At 35.7% G+C, this 12,466-nt stretch overlaps 1 protein-coding gene across 1 annotated transcript in view; it reads right to left on the minus strand.

The window, feature by feature from the left end:
* Nucleotides 1-12,466, minus strand: part of LOC113040761 (astrotactin-1-like) — a 100,480-nt gene that overhangs the window by 70,695 nt on the left and 17,319 nt on the right. Inside the window, exon 4 of the mRNA XM_026199019.1 lies at nt 1,531-1,635. Coding sequence (XP_026054804.1) covers nt 1,531-1,635 — 105 coding nt within the window. The remainder of the gene's footprint in view (nt 1-1,530; nt 1,636-12,466) is intronic.

The raw sequence follows: 12,466 nt of genomic DNA on the forward strand, positions 1-12,466 counted from the left end.
AAGTTTTTTTGATGAATAGAGAGTTTAGAAGAACAGCTTTTATCCTAAATATATATTTGTAACATTATAAATGTCTTTATCATCACTTCAATTTAAAGCATCCTTGCTAAATAAAAGTATTGGTAACACTTTAGTATAGGGTCCAATTCACACTAATAACTAGTTGCTTATTAACATGTCTATTATTAACATATTGGCTGTTTATTAGTGCTTATAAAGTACATATAATGCATGACATCCATAATCCTACCCAATACCCTAAACTTAACAACTACCTTATTAACTATTAATAAGCAGCAGATAAGGGGTTAATTGAGGGAAAAGTCATAGTTGATGGTTAGTTAATAGTGAGAATTGGACCCTAAAATAAAGTGTGACCAAAGTATTAAATTCTATCAAGAAAAACATTCTGTCGGCCCCTTAAGTGTGTCGGCCCACCGGAAAATGCCTGGTATGCCTAATTACCAATCCAGCCTTGGGGACATGATCAGAAGAATGGTACCATATTTCAAAACAACGTTTTTATAACTTGCACAAACAGGAAAAAAAGTTATTAATAATAATAATTAATAATCAATGAATAATAATAATAATAATAATAATAATAATAATAATAATAATACATTTCACATTATTCCACTTCCTTTGTGTTTGGGTTTGCAAATTGACCTCCAGTGAGTAAATAAAAAAAATAAAAATAAAATCTGAAATGAAAATGTAAAAACTATTTTAAGTAATTTGAAAAATAAATCATTTAATGGTAATTTTTTTTTTTTTTTTGGAAGAAAACAAATATAAATAAAGTAATGTTTTGATAGCACCGCTGAGTTTACAAAGACATCAACCTACAGGTGGCTTAGTTATAGTTGTCTCTGAATATTAAGTTGGGATAGTACAAAAAGGTATAAACTTCATCTTTAAATCCCCCAGTTTTAAACAGTCTGAGATCAACAGAGCACTGAGAACTGCCTCCTTCACATCAGGCAGCTATATTTGTTGGTATTGAGTTTTTGCTTCACTACCCACCAGCACAACTGACCGTCACAGTGTGGGCTCTTCAGTGAGCTCATTCCAGACAATCAGACCAAATGTGACCCTGGACCACAAAACCAGTCTTACTTGTAAGTCGCTGGGGTATATTTGTAGCAATAGTCAAAAAACAAAAATCAACAATAACAACATTGCATAGGTCAAAACTATCATTTTTTAATTTATGCCAAAAATCATTAGGATGTTAAATAAAGAAAATGTTCCATGAATATATTTATTCAATTTCTTATTAATCATTTTCAAATAGTTGTATCTGGGCCAAATTTTGTCATATCCTAACAAACAACACATCAATGAATGACTATTAACAGAAATCTGACCCTTATGACTGGTTTTGTGGTCAAAAGGGTGACAAATAAGGTACTGCTGGCCTGAAACATCTTCCTAACCGCCGTATATGCTGTACTCTTAGTGAAACATATTTGTTGTAAATACTTGCTCAATACATCCATGTTAACGGAAGGAAATTGAGTGTTTTACCTTGGGAGAGGGTCCACTGATTGAGCTTTACATGGTACATAATGGACCGCAGCTTCCAGTGCTGAACCAATGGGTAACCAGTGACCTCACTGTAGTTTACCATACCTAAATAAACAGAAGATGAGAAAATTTCACAATTAATTACAAAGACAACATAATTAAGCATAAAATATTTAAGTAAAAAGACTGAAATTGTATTTTTCTTGTAAAATGTACTCCATTAAATTTATTTAAACTATTCATCAATATTTTTGGCCCATTTCCCTGGAAGAGAAAGATTGTAAATCTTATATTACTTCATTTCTTTTACATTGTTCTGTACTTTTAAGAGCATGCTAGCATACAGATAATCTCAAAGGTAACACATGTGGACTAAAAGCAAACTAACTTTAATTATGATTACACTGGGTCTTTAAAAATAAATCTAAGTTTATGAAACTAACAGGTTCTGCTTTGTGCCTAAGGTGGATCCCTTACTGACAATCCCAGTATTAAATGATTTTTGGAATAATGTTTGCTAATCCTAACCTTGCTGAATTGGGTACATTCTCTGCTCTTCATAAGCACATGACTGCATTGCTGCAAAATGCACCCTGATCTGCTATTGCTCCAAAATCACAGAATGTGGATTACACAAAATGAAATGAGAGACAATAAACAAAGTCAATTCCAAAATTAGTCCTGGAAATGAAAGCACTGACTTGAAACAAAAAAAATAATAATACAATATTTCTGATATGCTTCTACACATTGACAATAAATTACAATTAAAAGTACAAAAAATTGTTTTTTTTGTGTCAGAAGATAACAGTGTTTTATAGAAAATTCTTGCCTTAGAGGATTATTATTAATAGAAGACGCAGAGTAGCTCAGCAGATTTGTGTGAAAGAAATCCATTGCAGCATTTTTCCATTTATCATTCCAACTCTCTTTAACACATGAGCTGTCGCTTTTTTTACCCACGGTTACCCTATGAGCTAAAATCTCACATATCACCATATGTTGAGCTGGCTGCGTAATCAATCATCTCGTCTCCTACAGCGACTGTCAGCCATGCCTTCCATCTAGGGAATACACATCCATGTTTCAATTTAACCCCGCCTTAATTCATGGCAAATCTGGTTGATCACACAAATTTAAAGCATATCCCATATGCAACATGCTGGCTAGGCATTAGCGCATATTGCTTTCTAAACTTGACCTGACATGTCTTAAAACTAAACCCATTCTATTCTGTCTGTAAAAAAATAATTCCTCTTGACATTATCATGAATCACTTAAGACCAGCTCTAACATACCAATGACTGATTTGCAGAAATAATAAATTCCGTAAGCTGTTGATAGGAGGAATACCATTATAAACAGAACACAGGTGCAAGAGACAAGAGCACTATATCAACAGCTCAAAGCATTTTGTCTTATTAAGCAGGACATTCTCAGACTGTTAATGAGAAAGACAGACAGTGAGTGTGTTTACAAGTACATGCTGATACACTCAATAACCAGACAATGTGTAAGGTCATATTAACATCTTAAACTGTTCTTTTATCAGAGACTTACATGGTTAAAGCAAAACCCAATTGGCATACATTTTTGCCTTTTTTCATGAGCCAGGCAAAGTAAAAAAAAAAAAAAAAAAAAAACTATACTAATCTATTAGCATTATGCTAATCAATATTTACATTTGTATAAAAAATTTACATTTAAATTTGTATAAAAAAAGTAGTAACAGTAATGACGTTTACATTGTTAAAAAAATATACTACTACTTCTAATAATAATTTTAAAATTTAAATAAAAAAAATAAAAATCCCAAAAACAGTAAAAAGTTTGGAATAATTAACTTTTTTTTTTTTTTTATGCTCACCAAGGCTGTATTTATTTGACCGAAAACATAGTAAAACCAGTAATATTCTAATGTATTCCTGTGATTACAAAGATCATTCGTGATCATTCAGAAATCATTCTAACATGCTGATTTGATGCTCAGTATATATATATATATATATATATATATATATATATATATATATATATATATATATATATATATATATATACATATATATACACACACACTTTTATTCAGCTAGGATGCATTAAATTGGTCAAAAGTGACAGTAAAGTTCTAAACATTATATATTAATGATTTGAGTTATCCAGCTTCTTTTTCCTAGTTATTAGTATTTTGTACATGTGAACACACTCTAACACAATTGAACAAAGAGTCCAATTCGTTTGAAGCACAACACCTCCAAATCCATACGCTCCCGCGCTCTCTGGGGCAGACGGCTTTCTGACACAAGCACAAATGTGATGAATAAGCTTCTTAATGTGCTGCTTTTGCACTATCCTCACCTTGTGCAGTTCCTACTTAAAACCATCTAAAAGAGAACACACATGTGCCCCTGTAGAGTGCGGTGGTGTGAGTGCGGTGCACGTCAGAGTTTGGATAAATAATAACAAGTGCCCCTCTTTTCTTTTTACTTTACTAAATCCCTCTGCTTCAGAGGGCCATGTCTCCTTTTTACCCCTTTGGTGCCTAGCTCTCATTGTCTGACAGAATGATTAATATGACAGAACTTCACATCACAAACACAAGTTCAGAGGTTGCAGTCATCTTTGCCTTTCTGCCGCATGCCTTCGGGTGGTGGCATCATTAGCAAGGAATGATCAAGCATGCAGGCAAACAATCAAGGCCCACACTACTATTTAAATCTGAAAGTGAGCACAAAAAAATAAAAATAAAAATAAATAATAAATAAAGAACAATCCTTAAATAAACATACATCCTTATGCATCAGTTAGCAAGGTCTTGAATGTACACACACATAAATGTATACATTGTCAGACATATATCAAAATGACAAGACAAGAGAAAATCTAAATATGAAATGGCACACACTCTATGCATTGAACAGTCGGGACGACAGCCCATAACTCATGAAGGTGTGGGCAAATTTTTGTTTAAACAACCACTTGTAGTAGACATCGTATGACTCCACATTAAAGGTGCCATAGAATGCAAAAATCACTTTTATAATGTGTTTGAACACAGTTGTGTGGATGCAGTGTGTGAAAACAACCAACCTATAATTGTAAAAAATCAACTCACTCATTGTTTTATAATTCCAAAAAATCATAAACAGTCTCTCTACACAAACGGTTCCAGACTATGACGACATAGTCTGTGAAAGTCCCGCCTATTTTGACACTGTCTGCCCTATTAGCATATACACAGCCCTGAGTGAGAGGCTGCGGTCCACCATTACTGTTCTCTTGCTGTAGCCATTAAAAGTGTTGTGTGTTGGAATGCACCAACAGACATAGGAGTCTCCATAGACCACTGAGGACACTGGTTAAATTTTATTTTCGAAGGAAATGTAAAAAAAAAAAAAAAAAGTCCTATACTTTGTGCTAACATATTACACCAGACTGTCTCACAAATGAGGGTCAGTTCAGTACTGGAGTTAGAGGGATAGATACCAATGCTTCGTGCACAAACGTCCAGACTCCAGACAAAGCAAGCATCACGTATTTTGAGATAAAACTTTGCATACATACTCTGGGGACATTATAGAATAATTTAAAATATTGTATCAATGCATTCTATGGCACCTTTAACAGTTGCACCCTGAGTTCACTCTTGGACGAGTGAAGGAATGGGTGACTACAGCAGAAATAATTTAACATTGGAATGTACTTCAGATCACAGCAGGCTTATCTAATAGAGGGCAAATGGTGAAAATGTGAAATCGACTCTAACTCAGCACACTGATAAGAAAAATGGGGTTAAAAAAAATGGGAAAAGTTTCATGTGGTAACATAAAAAAATTATTTTACTATGGTGTTTAATTAAGTGAAAACAGAATTGAATCAACCGCATAAATTAAGTCACATGTAAAGTATTTTTTAAACGTATAATGCTGTAAAAAAAAATAATAATACTAAAAATAAAAAACATAAATCTGCACTACAAGTATCAAAACTGTACATTATACCAAAACAATATCATTTTTACACAATAGCGAGAGTGGAGTGTTGGAGTTTTTTAAATGGGTCCACAGCCAGACATACACACATGCCAAAACATGGAATACAAAAATCAAGAACAGTTTCCATCAACCAATATATCTTTAAATAATTTAAACTTTCAGAAAACCTAAACATTTTGCCAAAAAAAAAAAAAAAAAAAAAAAACTGTGCACAACACTATTACAGTTACAATTAATTGCTTACACTGTAGTTGTCTCTGCAGGATAGGACACAGTATTTTAAACTGAACTTGAATATTTGACCTTTAACACCTTTGTGTAAACAAATGTATTATCCAGTTAAGGCAACTCATTAAACCAGTCATCTGAGAAACTGGCAGAACTTCTTTTAGAACTTTCTTTCAAATTAATTAGATATCAGATTTTCGGCAGCTCAAACACACATGTAAAATGAAATGACAGTTTACAGGCTGTGTTCTTGTGTGCTGTCAGTGACGCTGCGAGGTGTAAATATGTGAAAACACAAGTATATTCTAATGTTTCTGGTTATTAAAGCTTTTTAGTGACATTTAAGCGTCATATTTTGCCTGACTGACATTTACAGCCCTACAAATTAGCATACATGAATGATGCATTACCTTTGAGTGCATCCTGTAATAGAATAAAAAAATCATGCTTGCAAATTAACACCGTAAACAATTTGGCCAAAAGGACACTATCCGTCAAGAGGATCTATCTGTTCCTAATATAGACGTTCGAGGAGAAGCGGACACTTCTTAACAGATCAAGGTGACACACTTTCCCTCTCAGCCACACCGAGGGACCTCTCTATCAGAATCTCCAGACATCAGAGTAGATAGCTGCCTCTGTGCTTTACTGGTCAATGGGCCATATGCTGCCATTCTAATTGAGAGGGAGTTTGGGAGAAGGACTTTGTGCTCCAGAATCCAGAAAGAATCACTGCCATTCTGACTGATTTCAGTGATCAACAAGGGTTCGCCAAACCAGCACGAGCACAGGGAGAATGGATGTTGACACCACCACTGCTGTCAGTTTCCTTAACTAGACATGAACATGCACATAAGTCTCTTTCATTCAACTCATCACCCCATAACTTCCAGATCCCTGTCGATGTCAAAATTGGGATGTTTGCATCGACCACAGGCATCTGAAGAGCAACCCGTGAAGGATCCCGGGCCCATGCCGTGGCACACAATGTATTAATTATCACATTTAATGTTGGCGGCTAATTAATTGATGTTTATATCAGGAAATGGCTCCAGCAATTCTATGCAATTAATCAGTGTCAAAGAATAAATTACTGTAAACCCCAAATGTGATTACCATTGAGGACTGCGCCCAAAACTGAATTTTAATGGGGTTTCCTTTTTCTTTCTCTCGGTGTATGCCACATCAAAATCTTTTTAAGTTTTGAACTGAAATTATGAATTTATTCCGCACTGTTGTCAAAATATATATGAGTGAATATAGTAGAACAACAGAAGTTGTTGAGATGATGGATGAAATGAATGTAATGTCTATATACTCTTAATTCCATCCACAAAAAATGGCAAAACTTATTAATTAGGAGATGCAATTAGCAGCAGAAAGGTTTAAGCTACTACATGCTGCAAAATGTTCACGCATAACTGGATTCCAGTTTGCACAATTATAAAATAAAATATCAGTGACGTTTGTGAACTGCTCAACTCAGTTTGTAACACAAGCTGGTGTAAAACAAGGGACAACACTATCACACTGCCTTAGTAACTGTGTTCGGGCATGTAAGGTAAAGAACAAATAAAAATATGAAAAACAATTTCAATTATAGCAGAACAAGCAAAGCTATTTTTATCCTTCAATTCATTTTGAACTGAACTGAACAATTAGAGGAGGGTTTAATTTTCTTGGCATTCGACAAGTGCAGCGTTACGGTAGACATAAATTCCACATTTGTATATTAATAAGTGACAGATGCAGCAGACTAAACAAACTGCAAAAGCACAACATGCTGTCTCTGAAAAGCATGAACCATAAATAAACAAAGATGACAAGGAAATGTGATGTATTCTGATATCATATATACATCAATTAAACATGAACTTCACAAATCATCCATAGGCTCTGTAATACATCTTCTGGTTGCACTTTATTTTACAGTATGTGTACTTACATGCACTTATAGTATACTTACAGTGTATTTATTTAAGAAAGTTCTGGTAATACAAGGTAACTACATGGGGTAGGGGTAGGTTTAGGGGTAGGTTCAGGGTTAGTACCTAGTTATTACATAGTTATTGTAATTACTAGAATAAGTACATAGTATGTAAATCGGGAACAGGACTGTAAAATAAAGTGCTTTAACAGAGAATTAAACATCCAAAATGCAGGACTATTAAGCCAAAACTCTTTAACAAAGGGCATTTGTCTGCCCTACAGGTAAATAGTGTAAAAATGTGTCAAAGAAACAAATTGTGTGTTATCTAGATGAGATGTTAAAAATTAGTTCAAGAGATAACAAGAGATAAAGTTATGGGCAAGCTTTTAACACCTTATTGTTAAATGTAGTTTACAATGGCTTTGCAATAATCAAAATGCACGAATGCAACTTAAGTATTATGTTTCCAATAAACTGAGAAAACAAATGGATAGACTCATTAAAGTTGCACAAAATGGAATTATGAGTGGTCCGAGCCTCTCAGTATTTTACAGATGTTTTATATTCTATGGAAATAATGTATGGTAGATATTAAGAACTGAAACGGGTTTCAATGTTCGCCTGGGAGCAAGTACTGGGAAAATAACAACAACTTCATAATACAAACACAGAGATGACATACATGTTAATAAAACAAAAACACAAGCCATGATGGTACTATAAATAAGACTATTGAGTGGCTACGTTAATGTATAAAAAGATTGTTTTGCTGATGCCACAGGCTGCCTTGGGAAATGACTGGAAAGGATCCCCTGGAACTGTGACCTCCTCTTCCAATTCCAATTACTGACAGGTCTAATAAAGTATAGATAGCATGTGAAGTTTCCAATGTGAAGAAAACATCCTAAAGGAGCACCTGTCATAACAAGAATAAACATGAACTGTGTTCTGTATTCTGAGACTGCAACAAACTAATCCTCAAGTGGAAAGTCATTAGAGTTAAAAGTCATTAAGGTTTTATTATTAGTAGTAGTATTTTATTTAAACTAGGATTAATTCTGTATTGTGGTTTTTGGGAAAAATCACAGACTTTATAGCAATTAAGCTAATAAACTCCTGGGTCGACATGCTAATTTGTTTGATGTACTGTAAGTTTGCTTCTCATTTAAAGAAGTCTGAATCGTTATTTATAAAAAATCTGCTTTCTGCTCAAAATCCAGATGTGGTCGGATCAAAGAGCCTTTTGGGACAATACCCTTAAAGTGGCAATTTCAAGAAGCATAAAAAATTATCCGCGGGTTATTTTGAGATAAAACTTTGCACACACACTATGGGAACACCAGAGAACAATTTTAAATATTGTTTCAAAGCATTTGTATTTGTATTTCTTCTTCCCCCGTCTCTCTTGGCTTTTGTGGACCCTTATGCCTGTTTCACACTGCAAGCGTGAGTGGTGTAAGCACCGTGCATTTTTTTCAGTGTGCATTCACACCGGCAGCAGGAGCAGCACGTGAGCGTCAAGCAGGAGTGTGACGTGAGCAGCAGTAAAGCGGGGGTTTTGGCACCGAGTCTATTTTTGATGCGCTGCTGATGCTCAATTAGATAGAGTGACAGCACACTTTTGATGGACAAAATAAACACGAACACAAAACATGCTAAAAAATGCACATAATAAGTATGTATGATGTATGTCATGCATGAAAATTAAGAATCAAAAATATGTATTGAAGATTTACCCATTTTAACTTCTTTAATTGCCATATAGGATATTATAAATTTAAATATTTTATCAAACACAACAAACAATTCATTTTGCTCAGGATCTTAAAATGACAATGGAGAATATGAATAAGAATTTCATTATTCTTACATTATTGACAGCTTCAGTAAATATTGTACATGTGTGCACTTACGACTGACGTGACTCAAACTCTTCCAGTGTGAATACTCTGGTGCATTTGCAGCTCATGCTCCGCTTATGCTTGCAGTGTGAAACAGGCGTTACATACAAATGTGGCAATTGACCTATGCATGCCTATTTGATCTTGAACTTAAATTTAAATCTTAATGCAAGGAAGCAAAATTAAAATAATAAAAAAATCGGACAGACAGATAGATAGACAGACAGAGCAAGAAACAGCAATAGCAGCACATTGGATTAAACTAATTTATTTTATGTAGAATTACTTAAATTGTTTCCTCATAAAATATACTCCAATAATGTTTTTTTTTTTTTTTTTTTTAAGTGTGTATAATTACTTTGTATATTAACAAAATAATAGCACCTCATTTCCCACAAAGCATGCATTGCTCTTGTATTTAATTGTTATTAATTATTTTGAATTCAATAAATTCTTCTTCTTGACATTCCAATTCAAATTCCAACTCATGAATTGAAAGGAAGCCAACTCTTCAACTCAGAATTGTGCACAACCTTGTAAACCACTACAGATATACTAGAGATGAAAGATAACAGATTAAAAATAGCAAGCACACAAAGTAATAAATCACAGACAAAGACACAGACAAAGTTTTACAATTCACACCAAGGTCACCTATCAACTGACAACACCACCTGCTAGACAGCAAAACTGTCCATGTCAGAACTCAAGCAGAAATAACACACAGCCAAGTAATAATAGCACGGTAGATACTCATCGGCTCCACTTCTTTCTGTGCAGCAACTATGAAACCTAGACTGAAACTGCAAGGTGGTATCTGCATACATGAGCGGTGATGAAAGAAGATCCAAACATGAAACAGGAAGTCTCCTGCTCATCGATCCTGCCAGGCCATTCTTTGGGATTACAGGAACTCTGCAGAGCATCCACAAAAGCCTAACTTGATTGGATACATCCGATTAAATCTGCAACTTGTCACTTCCGTGCCGTCTTCAAGAGCTGCTTTCAGGAGATTGCCCAAGCACAGCTAATTCTTAAGAAACAGTGAGAAATCCATGTGTCAGCCATTTCACTCAACTCTCTTTCCAGCCTCCTTTGTGTTTGATGATCAGTGGCATCTATTCAGCCTCCACTCACCACCCGGTACCTGCCCAGCAGGCTCTGTATTTTGAAGTAATTTCTTCTAGTATTTTCATTTCAGTTGCCATGAAATCGGGCTGACAGGCAAATTGTATGTCACAAAGACAAGCAGTGCCATTTCTAGGCATAGCTGAAGGGGCACCAGCTGACGGGGCTCCAGTGAGTGCTCATACTGGAACTACATCGCTACATTTTAGCAGGGTTGTGATAAAGAGTGGCATGGTCACACTTAAATATGACTGCCGCCTCCACTGGATCCCCCAACATCACTGGGCTAGAGTATTGTTGCATGCAAAGTTTGCATTTGGTGTGCTCATCAATGCCATTAGATCAATGGGCTCTGTCAGTGCTTTGGCAAGACAAGTATTTTATATATTTTTTAAATTTTTTGCCATGCAATAAAGTTCAAAGGCCGATTTAAAATATATATATATATGTAACAATAAACAAATCTCCATATTCATCGGGAAGAAGGAGGCGGGAACCGGCGCACAATCAAAATACATTTTAATAATTCATAAATAAATACAAAACTGCGCACCAGCCCCTCGCGGACGACTGGTGCGCGCAAATAAAAGCCAAACATAAAATAATGTCCCAGGCCTGGTCCTCTCTCGTCCTTCACGGTCGTCGCTCCAGTTTTATATCCTTCCATCTCCTACGTGGGACTCAAGACCGGCGGTGGGGCGCAGATGTAGCTCATCTCCAATCACTACACCTGGCCTCACTCCTCGTTCCCACGCCTCTCGGCCCCGCCCCACTCGCCACAATATATATATATATATATATATATATATATATATATATATATATATATATATATATATATAATCAGCCCTGATCAGTGGTATCTATTCATCCTCCGTTCACCACCCAGTGCTGTAGGATGTAACACCTATGTTATTCATGTATTCATGTATCATGTAATGTGTGTTTTGAAGTCATTTCTTCTAGTATTTTCCGATTGCCACGAAACCGTGCTGGCATGTGCATGCCTTTGCAAGAAACCCCAGGCGAATTGTATGTCACAAAGACAAGCATTGCTTAACCCGGACACCCCCACCCTCAAAGAATCCCTATCTGTGGCCGTGAATGTGAGTCACCACGTGCATCAGGAGGCAGAGATGATTTCCCTCCTTTCTTCCAGCAGGAAATCTGCTTGGTGCCAATGTGCTTTCTACCTGCATTCCAATTAATTCAAGATGTATTTGCCTTTCAAAGCTTCTCGGCCTTCTTCCTTTCCCATTGGAATAATTGATGGAGTCCTCTGGTCCTATGATGAATGACTTCCAGCCCAGAGATGAATAGAAAGATGAATGCATTGCCCTGAGAGTGTTGGGAGGAATGACTCCGGGAGTGCTGACATAGTGACAAATACACTGACCGTTGCACCAACTTGCCCAAATCAGCAAGGGAGGGTGGCAGAGGCCTGACAACTTCAAAGACCGCTCGGGTATGTGCCACTTGCCCGTACCATACCCAATTACTTGAGCTAGTAGCTAATTTAACCTCAGGTGAGTTTCAGAACTGACGGCTTGAGACAGTCAAGGGAAAAACACAGTGATGATGTATTAAGGGCATGGGCGAGAAACAAAAGCTTATCTTAAAACAGCAGCTTAAACATTTTTTATCCCACTTCTTAAATGCTGCCTAAAAGAATTTTGCAACAAGGTTACAAGCAGCAACAAGAAGGAAACTTCATTTAAAACTTTACTGTTACTTAAAAGGACAATAATCCAAAC

This window comes from Carassius auratus, chromosome 2 (genome assembly GCF_003368295.1).
Source record: "Carassius auratus strain Wakin chromosome 2, ASM336829v1, whole genome shotgun sequence".
In the NCBI taxonomy this organism is placed as follows: Eukaryota; Metazoa; Chordata; class Actinopteri; order Cypriniformes; family Cyprinidae; genus Carassius; species Carassius auratus.